The 23,113-nt window shown below is 37.2% G+C and overlaps 1 protein-coding gene across 12 annotated transcripts in view; it reads left to right on the top strand.

Annotated features, from left to right (window-relative positions):
• Positions 1-23,113, top strand: part of LOC150091249 (tyrosine-protein phosphatase Lar-like) — a 1,641,114-nt gene that overhangs the window by 1,107,002 nt on the left and 510,999 nt on the right. For all 12 annotated transcript variants that reach the window (XM_090374921.1, XM_090374965.1, XM_090374991.1 and 9 more), the window contains one exon: positions 8,459-8,559. In XM_090374921.1, coding sequence (XP_090231047.1) covers positions 8,459-8,559 — 101 coding nt within the window. The remainder of the gene's footprint in view (positions 1-8,458; positions 8,560-23,113) is intronic.

Genomic DNA, 23,113 nt, shown 5'->3' on the forward strand with positions numbered 1-23,113 from the left:
TGGAGCAAACTTTGACATTGGATGGGTTGGATGCTAGTTGTGGGGGGGGGAAGAGAGAGAGAGAGAGAGAGAGAGAAGACAACCCCAGGAGTCAGTGTGGCACGTCCATGCCCCACTAGAGGGAAAGAGGGTGGCAGGGGGGGGAGGAGACAGGGAACCATCCCCCTTCCCCTCCACCGAGGGATAGGGAGTTAAAGTGAATCGGATAAGAGCGTCCTATTCAGACCACCAGATGGCATTGGCAGCAGAGCTGCACGGTCATAGTTACCTCTCGTCCTGAGGTGTCACAGATTCCGGAACAGGTGCCATCCGGGAAAATTGGTGGAAGGACTAAATCAGGTAGGTTCAAAACGGTGTTGAGTCATTCATGGGATAGCGATCCTGTCCAGGTAGAGATACCAGACACGTTGATTGTCCTGCTGATTTGGGCAATATGAGTCCAAGTTCACGATAGGAGGAGGAGGAGGAGTTGTTCCCCAACGATGAAGGCTGTGATCTACAATGGTTTCTTCAGGGTACATACTGTTTACTAGGCATTCTGTGGTGGTGGTGGTGGTGGGAGAGTTCTATGCCTTCCAAAGAGGTCTTGGGCAAATTTGGAGAATGCAGCATAGGTTTCCTCTGATTCCAGGAGATATTCTTCTTGGAGTCTCAGGATGAATTGAATTTTCGATATCAGAATGCACCGAAGGTCCTCATATAATGGGCACTATTGCCTTATAATCAGATAATCAACTCCTTATCCCTGCTGGCATTGGTGCCTCCGTGGGCAGGAGCAGCAGTGCGTAGCACATGCTTCTTGATTAGACCGGGGTTCGAGCCCCATGATCACCAAATACGGAGGATGCGGAAAGGTCAGGCAATGACCACCGCATAGCCCAGGAGCAATATGGCCTTAGTTGCTCCTAAAAACCAAACAAACAACAACCACCCTGCTGGCAAAATTGCTATATATCACATATTACTGCCCCCCCCCACATGATTAAGCACCCAGCCAACCTTTGCACCATCTGCAAACTTAGACATTAAGCCTGATATGCTTTCATTAGTATTTTTAATAAATATCAAAAACTACAACAAACTCAGCGCTGAACCGTGGGATACTCTTCTAATAACATTTTTCTCCCACTCAGCCATCTCCCTTTATCCATAGCAGTAACTTGCTGTTAATGTCATGCTGCTCCAATTTGTATCAAAAGCTGCCTTTCATATACAACAGTATGAAAAACTTTTCTGAAATCCAAGTAGTGATGTTGAAAATTATTTTTTTGCATCTAATTCCTCGTTACTGTGTCAGATTGATCAGACAAAATTGCCCCCTAACAAATCTATGCTGTGACTGTAGTACATCTGCATTCCTGTCTAGATGGTCTTGCATTACTTCTTAACCAGTGACTCCATTTTTTTTTCCTGGAACAAGTGTCAAGCTAGCAAGTTTGTAAATACTGATGTCACCCGTTGATCCCTATTTGTGAAATGGGATTACATTCATACATCTCCAATCCATAGGAACTTCACCTGAATCTAAGCATGCTCTCATAATCGGGGTGAAAGGTTTGCTTACCTCCTTTTCTGCCTCGTTTAATATAATTGGATAGATCCCACCCACCCCAGGTGTTTTTTTTTTTTTCATTTAGCTTCGACAGCTTCTCTTCCACTTTTCCCTCAGTTATCACAAGATCATTCAGCTCTCTATTAGATTTTGACATACTTCAGCATCCCTATCTTTAAAAAATATATTGTGTGAATGTTAATGCAAAATACCTTGATGTTGATGATCCTGCAATCTGAGCAGGATCATCAACAGTTCAACCATTCATATCTAATGGACCATTGATTCCTCCCTTCCTTCTAGCATTTGCATAGATAAAGAAGCCTTTGTTGCTTTTCTTTGCATTCTCCTCCAGAGGTGTTTTGTGATTTTCCTGAGCTTGCCTCTTTTGTGACATGATTGCAGACTGTTTATAGCTACTGTAGGCATCTATTACATGATAATTTATATGCATCCCATGCATATTTCTTCTCTGCCACGGTTTCATCAGTTCATCTAACATCCATTTAGGTGTAAGCTTTGAATAGTACCTCTCCTCTCAAATGATATAAAATCATAGTTATATTACTAACTAAACTTTAGTTATAAAACTAATTTTATATAATAAAATCCCTGAATGCTTCCCATTTAGAATTTTCTGTGGCTAATTGCATCAGTTGGTTCCACTGCATGGAATTTAAAACTGTCAGTGGTGCCCATTATAGTCACCTTTATGAAAGCAAAAGCCATTCTGTTGTCCTTGACAGTAGTTACATCTTTAAGTAAATTTCACATCAATACACTGTGATAACTGCCACTTAGTGGGTCTTTTATCAGTTGATTCTTAATGCATGAAGGGTTGCTGCTGTTAATTGACCAAGGATATTGTTTTCTCTTGTTGCATCTCTAACAAGCTGATGTAGACACAAGCATCCAATAAGTCCACAAAATCTTGTCAATATCTGGAAAGTTTAAGCTCCCATTAGACATTCTGTTTACTGGCTCACTCTCTGTGTTTTATTCATTATACTCATGGCAGCCATTAGGCCTATAACATGAACTTATTCTCATTTTTATTTTCCCAGTTTGTCACAACAAACTGGCTCCACATTGCACTGGTTACCTATGTCCACTGAATGATGCACTGCCTTAGATTTTGTGATTCTTAACTAAGAGAATATCCCCCCTCCTGTCCTGTCCTTTCTGTACATATTGTACTCCTTATATTCAAATTCTGAATCCCTATATCTGAGTGTCTGAGTGACATTGTATCTCTGATGTCTGCATTTGTTGCCTTGACAGTACTTCAAATTTTGTCAAGTTTAGTTACTGTGCATCTTGCATAGTGTACATGCAACATTTTTACTCTTAATAATCCCAACAGCCCATGTATCTGCTTGTTCCCTGAGAGGTCCACCAAGTCTTGAAATCCCCAGCACCTTGCTTTCAAATCTGTTGCATGTTCCAATAGAAATAGTGCAAGAATCAGTTCTACCTTTGTCTGTGGCTACTCTTGATCTATTAGTCGGTATATACCCCTTGGCTAGCAGTTTCTGACCACCCAACATTGCCTCAGTAGTATCAGCAAATGTTTTTGCATCCCTTCTATTTAAGAATATCACATACCTGTAGAAATAGTCTCTCCTGTTAATCATCATAGACCTTGCTGAGAAAAATTCTATCCCACAAGCCTTGCACAGTCTCTCCAGAATGAATTGATTGATGAGGCTCTCATGCCATCATGTCTGGGCAGAATTGTAGACACTTTCAGTTCTAACTCTTTTTTTATTATTTTTTTTTATTTTGTTTAAATCTTCACATCTCCTATTCAGAATATCATTAGTACTAATGTGTACAACAGTATCACCTTTTTGATAGTTAGCTGTTCTAAGTCATCAACTTGAGCCCCCAGCAGACATAACTTTCTCCTATTCCAGCTGTCCTTCAGCCAGTGGGTAGTTGCTTGCTGGAACAAGCTTCCATCCATTGTTGTGGAAGTGGGTAGTTTGAAGAAATTCATGAAGTGCTAAAAAAACTATTGAAGGGGATGGATAGGTGATATGGAAAATTAATTTTATTTATTTTTTGTTATTTTTTATTTATTTATTATTATTATTTTTTGGCTGATGCTGTATAAGCTTGCTTTCTTGCGTCATTTGCGACCGACTATTAATACTTTTGCTGCTCTACTCTAAGGCATGAATTTAATTTAGAAACAACTCACGAAAGTAAGAAGTAGAAAAGAATAATACTACACCCACTTATTCAACTACAGTACAAACTACGTTATTTCAGATCACGTTACGAAAACGTTTGTATTGTGATAAATTTATAGCTTATTGGCCTAACAAAAGCAATTCTGATACTGATTATGCTGCTATAAAACTATTCAAAAAAACCCCAAACTAGTGCCTTTATCAGACTTCTACTGAGTGTTATTTGTGTGTGTGTGTGGGAATTAATGTTTTATGAAATATTTTCTATATTTAATAAAAAAATAAATATAGATATTTAATTTTTACATGAAAGCCTTTTCTTCATTATTGTATCATTTATAATATAAATATTGTTTTGTAACAGTTTCATTAATGTAATAGTTTGTTTTTATACTATGCAAGAAAGAAGCATTTTTTTTACAGTTGGTCAACTTGATATTGGCCAATCAATTAATTCATGAAGCATGAAACAGTCATATGATTAATATAAATGTGCACATCTTTTTATTATCAAAATTAGTAATATTTAAAAAAAAAATAAAGTATAAGATCACCTGTTTCATGGGTTTTATTCATGGGTTTACACTGTAACCAGACTGAAGAATTTTTCATAATTGTTATTAAAAAAAATATAGATAAACAAAGTACCTTAAGATAGGAATAAGTTGCATGTAGGCAAAGCCACAAACCCAATCAAGCCTGAATAATGTGTTTCTAAACCACTTTGATGTGATTTTCAAGACAAAATATACTAGTAACAAACAGCATCCTGATGCTATTTATTTAATTTGCTAATGGTGGTGCAGAGTTTAATAAGCCCATGAGAAAATTATCTGGTGCTTGTAAATTTTGAGTTCAAAATTAGTGGCATTTCCTCTGTCTAGTTTCTTAAATATACACAAAGTTTGACTTGAGTAGTTTGAAAAGTGTTGTGTTGTTTAGCAGAGCTGTTAAAACATAGCAATATGTGTGATTGCATCACTTTGAATTTTCGTGCATTTAATGGTTTTATCAGCTGTAAAGTGGAAGTAACAAATAGTTTCTTGTAGTGCCCCACCCCCCTTGCTCAGAATTAATAAAAATTTTTATTTTTTGAAACTCAAGTGGAAAAGGCACAGCATTTTTAAATGTAAACTTTTCATTTAAAAACAATAAATAATTACATCTAATAACTATTTCAGATCATTAGGGAAAGGTCATGTGTTTATGTACCATACAGAATTTAAAAAATACAAAAATTTATTTTGGAAATAAAAAAAGAATTAGATTGGCCTGTAAGAAAATATGCCACTGTTAGGGTTGCCACCACTGTTGTTAAAATAAAAAAAAATTAAAAAAAGTTAAATAAATTTAATTGGCAAAAATTTATATGAATATTTTCTCTATCTGTACTTTATTTATCTATTTATTTTTATTGCTTAGTTTATGAAATATAACATTGGTAAAGTTTTCTGAAAAATATTTAACAGTTCTACTTAATTATCTTTATATTTTGTAGATATTTTTTCCATTGCTCCCAAGTGTTATCTTGGTATTTTTTTGTTTATTCATGTTAGATTTCTTTTCTGTTTTACTGTATGTATCACTTTTTTTTTTTCTTTTTTTTTTTTTTTTTTTTTTTTTGAATAGCTAGTATCTTTATTCTGTAATATACACACTTACACATGCACACCCATATTAGTACTATCTGTCAGAACTGTTATATAGAACTGTATATTAGTACTATCTGATAGAACTATCAGATAATACCAACTTTATTAAATATTTCAATATAGCTGAGTCACTATTTCTGTGAAGCTGTATAAATAAATATAAATACTCTACAATTAAAACACAAAAGGTTAAAATATAAATGGTAGCTTGTAGCACTTGAATGTCTTTCTCAAGCAAATCGTCTTGTATCTGGTAGACCCTATGTATACTGGCTTAACTTCAGACTAGCCATATGCATTCAGATTTCACGTGACTCCTGTCTGTATGTTCTCATTATCATATTATGGCACATCTATTAAATACTCTCTCCTTTGCTGATTTTAATTTCTATGGAGTTTTGCCACAACACAGTATCAATGACTCAAAAACAAGTTAAATATGAGTTTCCCTGTTTCTAATTCTTAATTGTTTCTTATTTCTTAAATCTTAAACAATTCTTTTTACAACGAATATGCATTGCCTCCAGCCAGTGTTGCCATCATAATCAAGTGATAGTTAGCTGAGTGGAAGTTTGTGGTGTCCTGTCTGGCAATGTTTAGCAATGCTGAAATGAAATCTGCATTTAGTTTAGTATTTGCATTTGTATAATTTCCCAGTCTGTCCTTGGTTGTATATTTGGTTTTCCAAGGTAATTTGCATCACAGACTGAACAGTTGATTTTTAAATGGATTCACTCCTAAACATTTAAGGTATGTGGGATTTAATTGGAAGGGAATTATGGTTGCAATTTCCTGCCAGTTAATTGCTTGGAATATTAAAATGTTATACTGTTTCATGTTTTAATATTCTTGCTACCTTCTGTGAAATCCTTGTGTAGGATGGGATGCAAACAACACCAGCATCAGATGGATCCTTGTCAACAATCCTGCCTGGCTAAGACTTCATACTTAACTATGTTCTGCTCTGGAAAACCATGTAAATGTCCATACAAGTCATATAGATATTCACATGACAGTAGTGCACGAATAACCCATTTATCTGCAATCTGAATTAACACACACTGGATAAAAGATGTTTTATTTGTTTCAGTGCATTTTAAAAAGTGATTTTTACTGAGTACAGCAGAAACCCACAAAATATTAACGTCTTCTCCAAAAGCTGTTTTCATATACTTTTCAATGACTTTTCAGTTGTTTGTAAATTTTAAAGAGGGTTGCTTTTCCTTTGAATATAGCCCTCAAAGCTCTTCAAATTCAGAAACCAGTAATCCCATGAATCTGATCAGGAGTGATTGATGTTTAACTATCCACAAAGTTGCTAGTTAAACTAACATTTTTGAATAGGACATTTCAGTTTCAATACAAAATTTTGAAGTGAGACACATTTCAGCCAAGTGCATATTAGAATTCTCATTGATGATTGTAAGGAGCAGAAAATTCTCATGTGTCAGGAGCTTCATTATGCTGCTGCTTATCCATACTTTGTTTCTTTCATGATTACTGGCAAAAAATCATAGGTGTATGGCTATAACCTGGAAACAAAGGCCATTTCCTCTAAATGGGAAATTCCCTTTCTCCAAGGCCCCAAAAAAAGCAAGACAATCTCAATGAAAGGTGAAGATCATACTTATTGTATTTTTTTTATTTATTAGGCATTGTTCATTATGAATTTATTATTAGCCATATGGTGCAAGGAAGCCTGAGGCTTATGCTGCACCAGCCAAAAAAAAATTGAGTTACCCTGAGAGAGAGAGAGAGAGAGAGAGAGAGAGAGAGAGAGAGAGAGAGAGAGAGAGAGAGAGAGGAATGATGATATCCAGCTCAGGAACCTGGGTATGCCAAGCCCATACTTACCAGGTGTTGAGCCAGCCCTCTGGGGTTATTTTTGTCCCACACAGTCAAACAGCAAACCAAGAATGTTACAAAACAGTTCTACAGCAGTTGTGCTGAAATTGTTTAGAAAAGGTGGTCTCTGCCGTACTCATTGGATTTAGTTCTCTGTGACTTTATTTCCCAAGCTTCAAGCCCTGTGAAAGGAGATTAAAATGCAATGACTGAGATAATTATTTGAAACATGACCCAGGAATATTGGCAATTCCAAAAAAAAAAAAAAAAAACCCTATTGGAAATGTTTCCATTAGTTGTAGAAGTATTGGAATCAGTATATACAGTGTAAAGTATACTTCTTTTGAAGGTGATCCACCCAAGTGGCTGGTAAGCTTTATTTCTCAAATATTAGTTCAGTTTCCAAACTTTTTGCTCATACCGTGTACTCGGCCTCATGTGAATAGCTATTCAGTGATATTAAAGCTCATGGTAGATCTCTGATTGAATTAATGTTTATTGTACTCCTGACCTCATATTCCTTTCAGCAGTATAAATGTGTGGTGTGTGCATGTGTGTGTGTGTTACACTTCATATTCTTTTCTTTAATTAAAATTATTTACATCATCCAGCACCATTTCTTTAATTTGCTTTTGCTTCTGATTAATATTAATAATTATACTGTAAACAGTAATTTTTCAAAGAAATCAGAAATTTAATTATTAATCTTTAAATTGCATTTGCCCTTTTCTTTTATGTTTAAGTCTTTGGCAATAAAACACTTTAAAAAAAAAAAAAAAAAAAAAAAAGAGTTCTTTACTATTACAGGAGACTTAACCTGAAAGAAAAGAATGTACTATAAATGTTTTTAGTTAAGAAAACTAAAATAAATTCCATTATTTGAAAAGTTATCTAAAAACATTCCCTATACAACTTTGTTTAGCCAAGTTAGTTATATTGCATTTGATCTTTTTATATGAGTATTCTCTTTATTAAATTTTATTTTAAACTTTATTGATAATATTTTTAAAATATTCATATATGTTTAATTTACATTACATTTTTGTTTATTTAGAGACAGCCACTATTATTGTAAAATTCACAAACTTGACACATGCTGGCCTGAGTTGCCAGTAAGCCATATCAAATCAGAATCAAAACTAAAATGCACTTTCAATTTTTTGTTTTCTGTTGTTAATCTAAATTCTGAATTTGAGCTTGGGTTAATTTTTTAGAGCCTGGAAGTGCACCTCGAAATGTCCAAGCAAGACCTCTTAGCTCAAGCACTGTAGTCATTCAGTGGGATTCTCCAAAAGAGCCAAATGGACAAGTTACAGTATGTATTTTTTAAGACATTCTTCTAAATACATTCAGGAGGTATCTCAAAATTGTTTGATTTTGATCTCAAAGTTGTTTTTGAGATACCCCCCTGCTTTATTACTGTTTGTTCTCAAACATCATACTGGAACAAAATTTTCAGTTTTTTTTTTTAAGAACAGGCAGCAAAAACTTAGTTATATGCAGAGCATTTGAAAAGCTTATGGCCTGAGTATGAAAGGATTGTGGTACAATGTTAATTTTTTTACTTAAAATATAACACTTCAAATAGTAGCCCACCAAGTTTCATGCAGTTTCATTAATGTTCTTTTTTTTTAATTAATATCCTGAATTCAACAAAGTTGTGTGAATGAGAAAAGCTGGACAAAATCAGTTACCATGCAGTCTTCCAATGTGTGGGAAAAAAGGTACTAACTCTAAATGCTATTCATTAGGTTATAGTTACATTAGGAAGGATGCCCTCCCCATTCCAGATTATAAAGTGGGCAGCAGAAATTAAACAAGGTCAGGAGAGCCTGGAAGATGATCTTCCCTGTGGAAGACCTGCAATATACATCACTCTAGAAGTTGTTGATGGTATGCATTATCTGGTGACGAGTGATCAGTGAATGACAGTTCAGTACATTTCCAGCATTTTAGGTATCTCATCTGAATGTGTACCCCACATAATATAGGCACCTCCATAGCGAGGGGGGGGGCAGGAGCAGCAGTGCGTAGCACATGCTTCTTGATAAGACTGGGGTTCGAGCCCGTGACCACCAAATACAGAGGATGCGGAAAGTTCCGGGAATGACCACCGCATATCCCTGGAACAATATGGCCTTAGTTGCTAATGCTCCTAAAAACCAAATAACAAACAAAACAAAAACAATATCCACATCGTAATATTAGTTTCTCTCTATGAAAAAGGTGTTGGCACAGTGGGTCCCAAAGTTGTTGACAGCAGATCAAAAACATACAAGAGTTGTCAAGTCAAGTGAATGCACATTTTCAAGCAGATTCATTTGCTGGATCTGCTTGAAAACAGGTTTGTGACCATGATTAAGACTTAGGTCTATCATTTTCAGCCAGAGACACAGGAGAAATCCATAGTTCTTCCCCCATCCCACTCAAAGAAAGTCTAGTCAGTCTTTTCTGCTGGCAAGGTGATGCCATCAGGGATGCTCGCATTTTGGGATGCTGATGTAGAATTGTAGGTGGATTACTTTCAGAAATTCCAGGCAGTCACAGGGGCATATTATGCCGACATTGAGAGGAGTTTGCATGAAAATATCAAATACAAAAGCCAAGGAAAACTCAGCAAAGGAATCTTGTTCCCCTAGAGCAACATACCCTCCCCAAAAATCTATCATTGCCATGGCTGTACTGCATGAGTGTGGCTTTCAAATCATGCACCAACTCCCATATTCACAGATCTAGCATGATTACACTTTCACTTATTTCACATATTCACAGATCTAGCACCATTATACTTTCACCTATTTCCTAATTTGAAAAAATACCTGGCTGACATCCATTTTCACACCCACAGTACAGTGACAATTTCTCTATTGAATGGGGTTCGAGCCCGTCACTACCAAATATGGAGGATGTGGAAAGGTCAGGGGAATGACCACCGCATATCCCGGAGCAATATGGCCTTAGTTGCTAATGCTCCTAAAAACCAAATAACAAACAAACAAACTCTATTGAATGCATTTCTAGAGGTCCAAAAGAAATTTTCTTTGTAGCTGGAATCAATGCATTGCAGCATGCATGACAAAAATATTGACTCCAAAAAGGGGACTATGTTGAAAGTAACACGTTACCATTCTCAACCTCATGCATGCCAGACATACTCAAGCCATGAATTTTTCAAACATCTCTCCTAAACACAAAAATACTTTAACTACTATTATGGATGTCAGATGAACTAATGAGACATATGGCAGAGAAGAAAAATGCATGGGATACATATAAATTAATGGGTGACATGGAAGCCTATGATAGATATAAGCTGATCTGTAACCAAGTTACAAAGGAGGTTAGGCAGGCGAAGGCAGATTACGAGAAATCTTTGGCAAGGGATGTAAAGAAAGCAAGGAGTTCTTTACTTATGTAAACTCTAGAAGGAAGGGGATGAATCAGATTGGTCCACTTGATATCGATGGTTCAACTGTTCATGATCCTGCTCAGGTAGCTAACAAGCTAAATCAATATTTTGCATCTGCATTCACACACGAGTTATTCAGGAAGGGGAATGCCATAGATGAAGTAAACACTGGCAGTGAACTAGAGGATCTTGTAATAATTGAGAATAAAGTGGAGGAGAAATTTTTGAATATAAATACAAGAAAGGCACCTGGGGTGGATGGGATCTATCCAGTTATATTAAAGGAGGCAGCAAAGGAAGTAAGCAATCTGTTAGCCGTAATTATTGAGAGGTACCCACAGACTGCAGATGTGCAAATGTAACCCCAATTCACAAAGGAGGATCAAAGGCTGACACAAGTAATTATAGACCTGTGAGTTTAACTTCTGTTCCAGGAAAATTAATGGAAGCACTGGTTAAAGAAGCACTGCAGGATCATCTTGACAAGAATTCAGTTATAGCTCAGACACAGCATGGTTTTGTTAAGGGAAGGTCTTGCCTGACCAATTTGATTGGATACTATGATGTAGTCACAAAAGAACTGGATGCAGGGAATAACTTGATATTATATATTTGGATCTTAGAAAGGCTTTTGATACTGTTGCACATGGAAGACTGCTGCACAATTTGGAGCAGTGTGGCATTGGTGGCAAATTATTGCTATGGATAAAGGGATGGTTGAGTGGCAGAAGACAGAGTGGTAATTAATGGACACTGCTCATCGTGGACTAATGTTATTAGTGGAGTTCCTCAGGGTTCAGTGTTGGGTCCATTGTTGTTTTCTGTATTTATAAATAATATTGATGATGGTATATCAAGCTTAATGTCCAAGTTTGCAGATGATACAAAGGTTGGCAGGGTTGTTAAGGATGCTACTGATGCTATGCTGCCCCAACAGGATCTGGAAAGGTTGAGCAGATGGGCTGAGAGGCAGCAAATGAACTTTAACATCGACAAATGTAAAGTACTACATATGGGGAAACAGCAACGCCAGAGCAACGTATCAACTCTGTGGTACTACACTGACAGTGGTAGAGAATGAAAAGGACTTGGGGGTAATTGTGCAGGCAGATATGAAGTTCTCTGAGCAGTGCAGATGGGCTGCAAGAGTAGCTCATGGTGTCTTATCAATGATATACAGGAATTTTTCTAGCAGGGATAGGGAGGTGATTATTCCCTTGTATAAGGCAATGGTCAGGCTGCACCTTGAGTACTGTATACAGGTTTGGAGGCCGCATTTCAAGAAGGATGTATTACTGCTGGAACGAGTACAGAGAAGGGCAACAAAGTTAGTGAACGGAATGAAGGGTTGCTCTTACGAAGAAAGGCTAAAGTTTTGCAAATTACAGTGTCTGGAGACTAGGCACCGGCGAGGTGATCTGATAGAGGTGTACAAAGCCTTGAATGGTTTGAGCATGCTCAATGCTGATGGGATACTGCCTCTTGCTCAGGATAATCACCTGAGAGGGCATAAATTCAAATTGAGGAAAGACAGATGTAGGATAGATGTGTGAAAATTTGCCTTTAGCCAGTGGGTAGTTGGTTGGTGGAACAGACTTCCATCCCTTGTTGTGTAAGTTAAGTTAATAGCCTAAATAAATTTAAGGCTCAGCTGGACAGGTATTTCAAACGATTGGGGAGGGGTGAAGGGAAGGGGTTTTTTTTTTTTTTTTTGGCTGATGCTGCATAAGCTTGCTTTCTTGCATCATATGCCTCTACTAATGCTAATGTTAAAAACAGTAGTAAATATTTAAAAAACAACTAGGGTAAGACAATGTTTTGTTGGCTTAGTGGAAGAGGAGAAACAAGTAATCTGAAATTTTAAATAAACAGAGCATTGATATTTGTCTGGTACCATTCTACTCCTGAAGCAAAATCCAAACAGTTGCATAAAGCAGTAGTGGTTTATGCAACTATTTGGTGGGTTATGCAACAACTTCACAGACTTACAAAGTCTTCAAAGACTTTAAGTCTGTGAAGTCTTCACAAAATTTATGGGAAACTTTCCAGTTTGCTTGGAATAATGTTAGTCAAGATACTATTACAAAATTAATTGCCAGAAATGCCATGTCTATTGCAATGCCAACTGCAATAGAAATGTTTTCTACCATATCTTTAACATCTTCTTACTCCCCAGAGTTAACATTAGCATATGATGCAAGGAAGCAAGCTTATATAGCATCAGCAAAAAAAAAAAAAAAAAAAAAACTTATTTCACCCATCCACTCACTCCAAATGTTTCTCAAGTTCTGTCTTGAATCTATTTAAGCTATCAACTTCTACAACGACAGATGGAAGTTTGTTCCAGCAATCAACCACCCGCTAGCTAAAGGCAAACTTCCGCACATCTACTCCACAACCTTCTTTACTCAATTTGAATTTATGCCCACTCAGGCGATTTATTCTGAGCAAGAGGAAGAATCCCATCGCATTGAGCATGCTCAAGCCATTCAAGGTTTTATACACCTCAATCAGATCACCTCACAAGTTTCTGGTCCTTAAACACAAAACTGAGAAAGAGTCCCTCAGTTTTACATCAAAGGGTTTTATTCATATAATGGGCCAATTACCATTTACAGGTTGAAAACAGTCTCACTCTTATGAACACAAGCACAGTTGGACAAGATGGAATTAATTATGAAATGATTAAGCACCTCTCTCATAAATTTCTGGGTCACCTGCTCTTTTTTATATAACAGAATCTTTACTGAAGAGCAGTTTCTGGATGCCTGGCCCAGTGCAACCCTTCTTGATTTTGCTTAGCCAGGAAAAGACCCTAAAATTTCTACAAAATATCAAATCAACTCATCACTCTGACTAGCTGTTTGTGCAAAATCCTGGAGAAATGCTTACCTCATGTGGTATTTAGAATCAAATAACCTCCTTTCCAGCATGCAGTGCAGCCTCCAAAAAATGGGCCAATTCTGGACCATTTTATTAGACTGGAAACATCCATCTGGGATACTTTCCTAAAACAAGAACATCTGGTGTTTTTTTTTTGTTTTTTTTTAACATGGAAAAAGTGTATGTCAAATCTTGGAGATTTGGCATATTAAAAGACCTATATAGCCCCAGTTTTGGAGGTCATCTCCTTTTCTTTTATTAAAATTTTTTGCATTTTGCAAGAGGAGGGAGAATGTAAAAAATCAGGTTTAAGTGTTATGCTTTTTGCCATAAAAGTAAATTCCATCACAGAAAACTTCCTTCAACTGTAAATATCACTTTATGTTGATGATTTTAGCATATTTTTTTAGTCATGCAATATGAGGGTTACTGAAAGACAACTGCAACAAGCCATCGATCACCTTAATTCCTGGGCATTGGATAATGGACTTGAGTTCTTGCCACAGAAGGCTGTTTGTATACATTTTGTGTAAAATCCTTGGGACTCATATTTGATAAAAAGTTGACCTTCCTCGAACACATCCATCAACTCCATACAGAGTGCACGAGAGACTTGAACATCCTGTATGCCCTCTCCTCTCCATCTACTGTGCATTTGTATGCATCTACTGTGCATTTGTGTGATCTAAACTAGACTATCTATGGGTCCCAGATATATGCATCAGCCAGAAACGGTGTACTTCGATGGCTGGATTCTATTCATAATCAGTGTTATCCGTATTGCTACTGGAGATTTTGAACTTCCCCTGTCCAAAGCCTATATGTGGAAGCAAATGAACCACCACCATTATCACTTCAATTAAACAGTTGTCCTAAAGTATGCTTTAAAATTGAAATCCCTGGCAGACCATCCTACGTGGATGCATGTTTTTGTGCCACGAATCGAAAGTTTGTGCATCATCTGTCAGACTGAAAATTGTCCTTTTAGTATTTGTACTCCAAGATTTGGATATCATAGTAGACAATGTCGCCCAAACACCATGGCAAACCCTTTCACCTTGGTGTGCTCACTTTCCTGCATGTGACTTTTTCCCTTAAGAACCAAGTAAAGTCTGATACTCCATCTTTCTATCTGTAGCTATGTTCAACACACTGAGCTGAACATTCCGACTTCTTGCCATCATGGCCCTAAGTGACAAGCGATTTTTCTTAAGCAAAATAAAAAGTGATTCTTCCAAGTGATTTTTTTTTTTTTTTATTATTATTAGCCATATGGTGCAAGGAAGCCTGAGGCTTATGCTGCACCAGACAAAAAAAAATTTCTGAATTACCCAGAGAGAGAGAGAGAGAGAGAGAGAGAGAGAGAGTGAGAGAGAGAAGTAGAAGGGAATCACCAAGAAAGAGAAGAATGATGATATCCAGCTCAGGACCCTGGATGTGCCAAGCCCATACTCACCAGATGTGAGCTCCCTGGTGAACACCAGGGAGCTCACATCTATTGAGTATGGGCTTGGCACATCCAGTTGTTTCATTTCTAGTTTTGTTCTGTTTCATTTCTAGCTGCTTTCTTATACTCAGTTCATAGTAAGTGGTTCTGTACTTAGCAGATTTTAAGTTCAAACCCAGGAAGGGAAATCACCTTTCTTTTATTAGGATATTTATTCATTTTTTCACTAACAAACTAATTGTCCAGCCACCTTGTCACTAGGTGGCACCGCTCCTGCTTCCCCGTGGTGGGGCCAGAAACCTGAAAGGAAAAATAATCCTTTCAGGGCTAAAAGGAGCAAATATGGACTCCACAAACCAGGTTTAACCTGGATCTATGGATCAAACTGATCATAATCAGCAGCAAGACGATTGCAATCCATCTACTACCAAGAGACAAAAGAAAGATGTGACCAAAACCATCTCTCCACTCTTTCTAATTTTCCACTCCCTAACAGACCAGCTTGTTAGTAAACTTTCTCCTATTGTAATACAAAGGTGCTTAGAACATATAGCCAGTTCACCACTTAAAATCTAGTGACCTACTGATAGAAACAACAAATCACTGACATTCAGAGCTTCTTCTTAAAGCCACAGCATTTGGCAGGATTCCCATCAAAGGTCACTTCACATGCCACTTAAATACGTCAAAAGGGGTTATCATGGAATGGGACCTCCTAAACAGCTGTGAAGAAGAAATTGTACACGAGTTACAAAATCAGAATGTCATGCCAAAAGAATCCTTATTAAAAAGGATGGAAACCTGATACCAACCTGCACTATCATACTTACCTTCAAAACTCCTACTCTACCAACATCGGTCAAAGCAGGATACCTGAATTGCTAGGTAAAGCCATACATCCCCAATCCCATAAGATTCTTCATGTGTCAAAAGTATGGCCATTCCCAAACAGTATGCAAAGGACAAGCTATTTGTGCCACTTGTGGCTCAAAAGACCATAATGATAAAGAATGCCATGCACAGTCTCCTCGCTGTCCAAACTGCAAAGAAGACCACCCTGCTTTATTCCAGAGACTGCATTATATGGAAGAGAGAGAATCAAGTTCAGAAATATAAAGCTGAACACAAGGTCACATACCAAGAAGCGAAAAAGCAGATACCATTACTCCCAGCAGTAAGAACATACGCATCAGCTGCAATGGCAGTACAGAAAACAAAAGTAACTGCATCACAAACTGACATCTCAATAGCGGATTGGGCATGTACTCTGCTCTCACAAACAAAACCAAAAAATGACCAAGCAATAAATATGCCCATTATAATCCCACCAAATGCTTAAGACCCAACACCAACAAGCAGTGCAAATCCTACCAAACCTGCAAACAGAAAACAGAAAAATATTGACACTATGGAAATCGATGAAAAGGAGAAAGATGAACCAGTCCTGGAACTTTATGCAACTGATGAGATTGATAGTGATGGTTTTCCAAGTTTCCCTAGAGAAGAAAAACAGGTAGACTCAAACAGGCAGCCCATCGTAAGCCATCTGTCCCAGTTACAAAGTCCAAATAATGCGTACACTTCTTTAGTGGAATTGTTGTGGCATCCGAAGTAATCTTAACAATATCAAAGATCTGATTTCCATCTATGCTCCTGCGAGCATCTGTTTACAAGAAACAAACCTAACTCTGCTCATAAGTATTTCAATCAAGCACTACAATATATATAGGCAAGTTCATAAAACCACAACTGCTCATGGAGGAGTCACCATTTGGTCGACTCTAGTATTCCATCCAGGCATATCCAGCTGCAGACATCCCTTGAAGCAGTTGCAGTACGCATGATGACTGAAATTACCTTGACCATACGCTGCAAGACTAACCATAGACATATGCTGCAAGACTTCAAGGACTTAGTTGACCAATGATCTGTTTCATGGGAGACCTTAATGGGCATCATATCATTTGGGGTTCACTTCTAACAGACAAAAGAGCACAGATGATCGAAAAACTTCTATATAGCAAGAACTTAACACTCTTAAACACAGGTACTTACACCCATGTTCATTTACCAATAGGGACTACCACTGCCATTGATCTAACCATCTGTTCCCCAGCTCTCTTTCCTGTTCTTGACTGGTTGGTTTTAAATGATCCCTATAACAGTGATCATTACCCAGTCATTTGTCACCTGTTAACAAATGATATTGTGCAAGCTATGAGGTAAAAATGGAAATTTTGCATTGATATCATCTTTTAAGGGCATAAAAGTGAAACTGTTGTACACATTGGCACTAATGACATTAAAAGTAGGAGATTTGCAGCCTTACTAAACATAAGTCTGCAGATCTCCTACTCTTAATGTTATTACTGACAATGTGTATAACAGTATCACCTTTTGTGCCCTCAAAAGATGATGTCGGCTCTACATCATGAACTTTTGGCCCCTGGCAGACATACCTGGTCCTATTCCACCTATCCATTTTGCACAATATATTTCCCATTTCCCCTGACAGAGTCACAGACAACAACTAGACAACCTCCTGTGGCACTAGCACATTCTGCCTTGAAGGTTGCCACTGTGTTGCATGATGTACAAATGTGACTATTGGATCTTCTCTAGGAAGATGAGTTGATAACACATTAAAGGGATTCTGTATTTGATTGAAATGTTTGATTTGCAGTTTTACAGGTATTTGTCTTTGTTTGATCCTTCTCTGGAATGTGAATGGTTGGGATTTCCTCTGGGTTAACTGGAATTTCCATTTGCAAATTCCAACTGGCTGCATTCCAGAGTAGGACGAAAGACAAATATCTCAGTTTCATAACTTCAGATCAAGCATTTCAACTTAAATACCAAATCCCTTTAAATGTGGTTTGTAACTCATTCTGCTGTTAATTTCTTGGTTGTTAATTTGGTAATAATAGAAAGTAGACATAGAGGTCCTGCAACTGTCTGTAGCTGATCGAGATAATTCAGGAGTTTTTACATAATTTTTTGAGGCTTTGTAACAATTCCCTGAAAATTAACTGTGGACTTTAATGATAGTTTACTTTTGAGATTATTGCATCTGGTGCATTTGATATGTGAGTCTGACTCAATCAATGGTTTTCTCTGTTGTTTGTGTGATAGATGTAAGTCTTTCTCTTGTCATCTGTATATTTACTGATACTTGGGATTAAAATTTAGCTGTAGGTTTCAGATTTTAGCTTGGCTAGGAACAGATATAATGTTAGTTAGCCAAGACTGCATTTGCAAAAAAATTACCGAAATGTATATTGTTTCAAACTGATTAATTACTTGCAAATTGAGATACTTGTTTCTTGTAGACAACATGAAACAGATTACCCAAGATGCATGTTATGCACAGTGAGCCAAGTTGCTCTGAAAACATGGACCGGGAGGCTGACATTAGGTACTGCAGTACAAATTACTATATGAAAAACAACTTAAAATTACTTATCTGTTTCTTCAGCTTTAGCAATGTAAATGATCTTGGTGGGGGATCTAAGTAATCACTGCGGGTCACAAAGTATCCCAAAATGGCCATTAGAACCCTTTAATTAGAAATAAAATCAAGATAAAAATAAGATGCAACCAGCTCATTCACCAAACAACTTACCAGGATGATGTTCTAGTGTATTTTGTTACAGCCAAGAAATATCAAGACTAATTGAAGTTTGTGTACAGCTTGTTAATATCACTTCTCCCTGAAATTATCCAAACATGAATTGACCAGCGATGCATATTGTACTTCAAGAATTTTAAACATTTGTTATAATTCAATTTAGTATTAATATTAGTAGTGGCAAATTATTCCAGAAAGCAAGCCTATAAAGCATAAAAAAAAAAAAAAACACTACATACTTCACCCATCTGTACACTCCACCAAGGATTTGTCTAGTTCTTCCTCAAATTTATTAAAACTGCTCACTTCCACAAAAACAGATGGAATTTTGTTCTAACAATCAACCACCTATTGATTGAAGGCAAACTTCTGCACATCTATCTTGCAATCATCCTTCTTCAACTTGAATTTATGCCCCCCTCATGTTTGTAAACCCAGAAAGAAGAAGAATGCTATCAACATTTTGCTTGCTCAATCCATTTAAGGCCTTAAACACCTCAATCAGATCACTCAGGTGCCCTAGTCTCCAAAGTCTGCAATATTTCTTGGTAAGAGCAGCCTTTGTATCCTTACCAATCTCATTGCCCATCTCTGTAACTGCTCAAGCAGGTCTGCATCCTTCCTCAAATGAGACCTCCTGACCTGTATGAGGTACTCAAGATGCAGCCTGACAATTGCCTTGTACAATGCAATACCTGCTTCCTTATCCCTGCTAACAAAATTACTCTATAACATTGACAAAACCCATGTTCTGTCTTGGCAGCCTGTTTGCACTGTTCAGAATTTCATATCTGACTGCACGTTACCCTCAGCTCTTTCATTTTCCACTTCCCAGAATGTAGTACCACACAGTTGGTATGTTAATCTGGGATTACTGCTACCCATATGCAGTACCTTGCATTTGTCAATATTAAATTGCCATTCAATTTATTGAATTGAACAAACAATATCTGTGTTCACGAAGGAAAAAACATATGAGTCGATAAATAAAAATATGAATACACAAAAGCACCTTTGCTACAATTCGCAGTTTCCATAAAGTGCATATTAAAATAGCTTCACATATACAAAACTATTGGGACAGACAAAAGAATTTATCAGCTGCAATTTTTACAAAATTGAACTAACATGTAACTTACAATTATTTAAGCTGTTGAATTTATGTTCATTTAATTCTTTTAAAAAGTGGTAATGGATTATACTTATAACCCAAACATGTCTTAACACACTTAGATTGTCTTTTTTTATTATTTTAAATTGCACAGAGCAGATTTAGCATTTTTATTATAATGCAATACTATTCATTATAATTACAAAATTCAGATGCCATTCAAAATGTGTGGTTTGAATGGCGATGGGAAGGGAAGAATTTTTAGAAAAAGAAAATCCACCAGCCAGGTGGAATATGTAAAAAAAAATTCTCAAGTTTGATCTCTACATGCATAGTTATAAACTGGGACAATTAATTTTTTTTAGTTTCCTGCTGGGTTGGAAGTAATTTAGGGTACTAAACTGATATAAATCTGCATATTTGACTATGGCATCTACAGTCTGTAAATAAAATTGTTTTTATGTGGCTAATTTACGAGTTGCCTCTTACAACAAAGGTGATCATTCTCATCGCAATCCGAACTGTGTAGTAGTAGCAATGGCAAATGATGCAAGTGAGCAAGCTTATATAGCATCATGCACAAAAAAAAAAAACACCCTACCTTCTACTCCCATCCGTACCCTCCAAGATTTTGTCCAGTTCTTCTTTGAATCTATTCAACCCATCCACTTCCACAACAGATGAAAGCCTGTTCCAACAATCACACTTCCACAGATCTATCCTGCAACCATCCTTCTTCGACTTGAATTTATTCCTCCTCATGTGCATAGTCTGAGCAAGTGGAAGAATGCCATTAACATTCACTTACTCAATCCATTGAAGGCTTTAAACACTTTGGTCAGATCTCCCTGCAGGTGCTTAATTTTGAGATGCTACAATTTGCAGAACTGAAGCCTTTCTAGGTATGAGCACCCTTTTGTTCCCTTCACCAGGTTGGTTGCCCTTCTCTGCATCCATTCTAGCAGATCTACATCACTTCCTAAAGTGATTCCTCCAAACCTGTATACAGTAATCAAGATGCAGCTTAACTATGGCCTTATACAAAGGGATAAAACCTCCTTATCTCTGCTGGCAAAGCTTCTGTATATCATTGACAAAACCCCATGAGCTATCCTGGCAGTATGTCTGCACTGCTCAGAGAATTTTGTTTGTCTGCACAAATACTCCGAGGTCTTTTTCATTCTCCGCTACGCTAAGTGTAGTGTCACTTCTTCTTCCAGTCACATAGCTCCCTGAGGAGCTGTTGTGGCCACCAACAAATTCCTCCAACTGCATTGATCATGTTCTATATACACAGCATTGCAAAGTGTCATGCCCAGAAGTTCACTGATCCCATCCAATCCTTCCACCTAATTGTAGGTCTTTCTCTGCACCTCTTCCCCTTGGTTTTTCCTTCCATTATATTCTTCAAAAGAAAGTTTTTCCCTTCTTGCTATATGACCAAAAAACTTGTTTTCTCTTGTTGATGCTATGAAGAAGAATTTTAGGCCTGCCAATTTTATTCAATACCCACTCATTTGTTCTTCGATCCAAGTAAGAAATACGCAGTATTCTCCTGTAACACCACATTTCAAGTCCCTTAATTTTCTTCCTATCAACTCTTTTCAGATTACATCCTTCACATCCATAAGTGGAAACTGGAAAAATTAATGAATCAATGATTCTCAGTTTCGTCTTTAGGGGCAGATCATGATCTCTCCATAATTTTGTCAGATCAGCGACCAATGTTTTAGCAATTGCCTGTCATCTCATTACATCGTTTGAGCAGTCACTATTTTTATTAATTCTTGACCCTAAGTAATCAAATTCATCAACTTCTTCGATATCTTGCCCATTAACCTTCACCTTACTGGAATCAAGAATATCACCAATCACCAGAAACAATCCCTTTTTCTTACTTGTTTCACATAACTCTCCTCAGAGTTTCTTTAAGATGATCCTTAGAATTACAGATTAGCACAGTATCATCTGCATAACGAAGGTTGTTTATCTTCAGTCCTCAGATTTTGATGCCAGTCTCTAAATCTTCCAAAGCTTCACGCATGATATCGTCGGCATAAAGATTAAAAAGGTGAGGTGACAAAATACAGCCCTGCCTGACATTGTTACCTATTGTGAAAAAGTCCGTGTTTCACATGTTCATTCTCACAGTTCCTTCCTGTTCTTGGTACAGTAGCTTAATCAGCTGAATTATGTGTATTGGGAAATCCATAATAGTCATTGTTTCTCATGTTGAACACAATCATGCTTTTGCATAATCAATAAAACACAAAACGACTGGAATTCTTTGCATTTTTCTATAATCAGTTGTAGGCTTAAGATCTGATCCCTGGTTCCTCTACCACTTCTGAAACCTCCTTGCTCTTCTGGCATTTCTTCTTCAAGTTTCCTTGAGATTCTGTTCAATGTGATTTTAAAAAGAATCTTGCTAGCGTGAGAAATTAGGACTAATAGTCCTGTAATTCGAGCAAATTTTCAGATCTCCTTTTTTTGGTAAGGGAATGAAAATTGATCCGGTGGCCATCAGATTGTCTTCCAATCTGATGGCCACCGTCCCATTTCCCAAATTTTTACAACCATTTCATGAAAGAACTCGGCACCCTTCACACCTGTAGCTTTAATCAATTCCGTTGGGATTTCATCAATTCCTGGTGACTTGCCACACGTTAGTTCTCTGATTGCTTTTTCGACTTCTTCCTTCAGTGGAACTGGTTCAAGATCACACTCTTGAAAAGGGGGTGGCAAATCATTAGTGCCAGAAGGCGCTCGGAAGAGCTGCTCACAGTATTCTTTCCACCTTCCTTTGATTGTGTTCTCTTCTGTTTAAGTTTCCCCTTTGGAGTCCTTAATTACATTAAGTTTTGGTGAGAACTTTTGTCTTAAGCACTTAACATCATACATCTTTTTCGTGTTGTTTTGTTTGTTGTGGTATTCGAGATCTTTACACTTTTGATTGATATAACTGTTTGTACTGGCTTAAACAGCGCTTGATGACTTTGCTTAGTTCCTAATACTCTTCGTTTCCTTGTCCACCCTGGGCTTTTGCAGTTCTTCTCTGTTCAATAAGTTTAAAAGTGGCTTCTGTAATCCAAGGCTTCCTGATGTTTGACCTTTCTCTAATGTGTCTATTTGCTGAATCCTTAATAATGCTTTTTATATTTTCCCACATTTCCTCAGGCCACATATCATCATCTAGTTCTAATAGAGCTTGAAAACGATTGCCTGTTTCAAGCATACAATTGTTTGGAGTATTTTCTACATCCAGTAGTCTAGGAAAAACCTTATTCATGATCTTTTTCAGCTTCAGCTTGAGAACGATGTGGAGTAGCTGATGATCACTGCCACAATCTGCTCCAGGAAGTGAGGGCGCCTCCGTAGCCAGGTGGGAAGG

Source organism: Mastigoproctus giganteus, chromosome 1, assembly GCF_048544385.1.
Source record: "Mastigoproctus giganteus isolate SK-2022 chromosome 1, ASM4854438v1, whole genome shotgun sequence".
In the NCBI taxonomy this organism is placed as follows: domain Eukaryota; kingdom Metazoa; phylum Arthropoda; class Arachnida; order Uropygi; family Thelyphonidae; genus Mastigoproctus; species Mastigoproctus giganteus.